This window comes from Octodon degus, unplaced genomic scaffold (assembly GCF_000260255.1).
Source record: "Octodon degus isolate 3935 unplaced genomic scaffold, OctDeg1.0 scaffold00287, whole genome shotgun sequence".
Classification (NCBI taxonomy): Eukaryota; Metazoa; Chordata; class Mammalia; order Rodentia; family Octodontidae; genus Octodon; species Octodon degus.
Window position 1 is genome coordinate 142,639 of NW_004524863.1, and position 4,117 is coordinate 146,755.

The 4,117-nt window shown below is 40.8% G+C and overlaps 1 protein-coding gene across 1 annotated transcript in view; it reads left to right on the forward strand.

The window, feature by feature from the left end:
* Positions 1–3,081: 3,081 nt before the first annotated feature.
* The window catches only part of LOC101576481 (exportin-2-like), a 3,220-nt gene continuing 2,184 nt past the window's right edge, over positions 3,082–4,117 (forward strand). Inside the window, 1 exon segment of the mRNA XM_012512891.2 lies at positions 3,082–4,117. Within this exon segment, the coding sequence (XP_012368345.1) occupies positions 3,098–4,117 (1,020 nt within the window). The 5' untranslated portion in view covers positions 3,082–3,097.

The window sequence follows — 4,117 nt, forward strand, 5'->3', positions numbered from 1 at the left end:
CAGGTCTGGATCTACGAAGTTAGATTCCTCCAGGTGGGTGTTGTTTGGTTCTGGCTGTGTGCTCCACTTCTTTCTGTCGCAGGCTTAGAGTTGAACCCTTTGTGTCTCTCTGGGAAGATGTTCTGCTCCTGAATCAGCTGGGTGAGTCTTGCCTCTAGCCTCTTTGCAGGGAGTTCTGCTGAAGGGTTCCCTGCTGGGCCTGCGCTCTGGGTCGAATGAGGATCCGTGGGCTGGGTCGTCTCACTCACTCACCAGGCCTGCGCTCTGGGTCTGTTCAGGATCCCACAGGCCCTGGGTCATCTCACTCACTCACCGGGCCTGCACTCTGGGTCTATTCAGGATCCCTCGGCCTGGGTCGTCTCACTCACTAGCCGGGCCTGCACTCTGGGTCTCAGCAATTTCTTTATGACGTTGAAATCTGTATATAAAAAGAGAAGATAAGCAATCACATTCCTTATACTGTCTTTTTTTTTTCCCCTGTAGAACTGGGGATTCAACTCAGGGCCTTGCACTTGCCAGGCAAGTGCTTCTTCTACTGAACTACTTCCCTGGCCCTTCTCTTTTGGTTTTGTTTTGGGTAAGTACTCAGCATTAACTGAAAACTATCTAAACTTTTTATTGCTTTTGAGATATAATTCACACCTCATAATAACCAGCCATTTATCATGTACAAAAAATGATACTATTTTATGTTCATTGTTCCATAACCACAACCAAAATCTCATTTTCAAACATTTTCATCATTCCCAGAAGAAACTGAAGACGTACTTCACTCAGAGATCTCTTGCTTCCCACGTACAGAGCCCTGGGTTTACTTTCCATCACAAAGAAAAGCACATTTTTAAAAAAACTGTAATCATCAGTAATTGCTCTATTGTCTTATCAACCAACACAAGGCAACCACTAATCTCCTTTTTTATCCCCATGGATTTGCCCTCTCTGGGCATTTCATATACATCGAGTGGTCTTTTTCAGTCCTATCACAGTATATATCAGTGCTTCACTCCCTTTCATTTCCAAATAACACTGCATTGTCTGGTTCTTGGTGTACCCTATTTATCAGCTCATGGATATTTAGATTGTTTCCACGTTGGGACTACTAGGAATAATGCTGTTGACAACTACCTATTTTATTAAAAATCACTAATACAAGGGCTGGCCAAATAGCTCAGCAGATGAAAGTGCCTGCTTAGGTAGGTGCTGGGGCCAGTGTTTGATAACCAGCATGCTGTACCATGCCTCGCCATGTCATGTCATATCATGCTGTGCCCAGCCATGCCGTGCCAGGTAGCAATTGCATCTAGGCAAGGTGATCCATTCCTATAATCCCAGCACTTGGGAGGCTATAAACAGGAGGATCACTACAAATCCAATCTACATATTGAGACCCTGTATATCCTATACTAAGTACATTTTAAAAACTTTTTAGATCACTAATACAGATGTAGTTGTTGGGAAAACTTAGCATCCAATTTGATAGATCAGATAAGTATAAAATAAATAGTAATTAGAAAGAGTAATTTGAAAAATGTAAAATAAGAAATTTTTATATTAGTAGTATTTATATAACAGTACTTACAATATATTGGATAAAATAAAAATAGTATTAATATGTTTCACTGAGCCTGGGATACAGCTCAGTAGCTTAAGTGCCTTCCTGGCACATGCAAAGTCCCAAGTTCAATCCCTTGTACAAGAAAAAAAAAAGTTTCAAATTTTTCTTTGTCTTTTTGCCCTGAAACCTCAGGTATACTCCAGGGACTAAATAAGATACATGCATGCTCCACAGCTATGCTTCTCCTCCATGCTTCTTCTTCCTACACTTAAACTGGCTATAGAAAGATTTTACAGTGCATATGTTGTTCACATTCTGTGTCTATTGGACAGGACTGATCCATGGACCAATATGTAATTCCACCATTGAAAAATTTCATCTTTTCTAGTTTCCTACAGATTTCTATTTCAATATGCTAAATATCCAGAGGGAAACAAGTTTCCTAGGACTGAGGGAACCTGAGGTGAGGAGGACCTTTTAGCAATGATCAACCAGCCTGAAGAAAGTCGGTAAAGTCTTCCCTCCCTCACTTGTAGGAGTTCTGAGAGGCTCCAGCACTCTCTGGTCAGCCTTTCTTTATTCAACTTCTCTCTTCTCTGGTGCTGGTGATCTCTTAAGCCAGTATAACCAGAAGACAGTGTCTAGGTCAGGAGTCTTCTACGTGGGCCTTCCCCTTCTCCATTTCTCTGTACTGCACTATCTCCCAAAGTTGGTGCCTGGGCTACTGCTATCACCACAGAACATTTCCATGCAATGGAATGGAGAGCTGCTCCCCTCAGCCTCAGCCATTTGCTGACTCTGGTGTGAAGGAAAAGCTCCCCTTCACCCATGGAGGTGTAGACCCACACCAACATGGATGATTTCCTTCAACTGTAAGAACAGCTTTGCCTCCAATCCGTACTATAGGTCACCAGAACAATGTTTTTTACATGAAAAATATCTCACTCCTGCAAGGCCCTGTGACCTTGTACATGAGAAGTATGGTCCCCAGAAATGGTGTATAAGACCCTGCAAACAGGGTCTTTTTCCCACTTATATTCTTACATTCTGATACAATTTGTAACCAGGACAGTAGACTCACTGAAGATTGGACACCTCATGCCAGGCCTGCAGAACACTCAAAAGACCTTACTCATCACAAATGATTACATAACTCTGAGTAAGGAACACACCCAATGCCCAGAGGGACAGGTCTGTATGTGACAGGTCCAGGATAGGGATGATATTGGCATTGGGTTGTCTATGTTCCTTTCAGCAACAAAGAGGGCCAAACCATTAGTATATTGGGATCTTACTGACCTCCTCTGGTCCTATAAAAGGTTTTTGAAGACCACTGTTCTCACTATTTCTGCAAATGTCTTTTCATCAACCCATTTTCCTTTTCTTCTATGACTGTAACCATTTTCCCTATGTAAAAAAAAAAAAAAAAAGGCCTGGGTTTGAATGTGAGGTGGAGCAGCGGCAGGAGAGGGTAATGCTTGTGACTGCATGTGGCTAGGATTCCCTCTTCTGTTCCTGTATCCCCTCAAGAAGTGTATAACAATGGAGCTCAGTGATGCAAATTTACAAACATTAACAGAATATTTGAAAAAGACCCTTGATCCTGATCCTGCCATCAGACGTCCAGCTGAAAAATTTCTTGAATCTGTAGAAGGAAATCAGAATTATCCACTGTTGCTTTTAACATTACTAGAGAAGTCCCAAAATAATGTCATCCAAGTATGTGCTTCAGTAACATTCAAGAACTATATTAAAAGAAACTAGAGGATTGTTGAAGATGAACCAAACAAAATTTGTGAAGCTGATTGAGTAGCCATTAAAGCCAATATAGTGCATTTGATGCTTAGTAGCCCAGAGCAAATTCAGAAGCAGTTGAGAGATGCTATTAGCATTATTGGCAGAGAAGATTTCCCTCAGAAATGGCCTGACTTATTGACAGAAATGGTGAATCGCTTTCAGAGTGGGGATTTCCATGTTATTAATGGAGTCCTTCATACAGCACATTCATTATTTAAAAGATATCATCACGAGTTTAACTCAAATGACTTATGGACAGAAATCACACTTGTTCTGGATGCCTTTGCTTTGCCTTTGACAAATCTATTTAAGGCTACCATTGAACTGTGTAGTACCCATGCGAATGATGCTTCTGCCCTGAGGATTCTTTACTCTTCCTTGATTCTGATCTCAAAATTGTTCTATAGTTTAAACTTTCAGGATCTCCCTGAGTTTTTTGAAGATAATATGGAAACTTGGATGAATAATTTTCATACCCTTTTGACATTAGATAATAAGCTTCTACAAACTGATGATGAAGAGGAAGCAGGCTTATTGGAGCTCTTAAAATCCCAGATTTGTGATAATGCTGCACTTGAGCATTTGTGATATGCTCAAAAGTATGATGAAGAATTTCAGCGGTACCTGCCTCATTTTGTCACAGCCATATGGAATTTATTAGTTACAACAGGTCAAGAGGTTAAATATGATTTGTTGGTAAGTAATGCAATTCAATTTCTGGCTTCAGTTTGTGAGAGACCACACTATAAGAATCTGTTTGAGGAC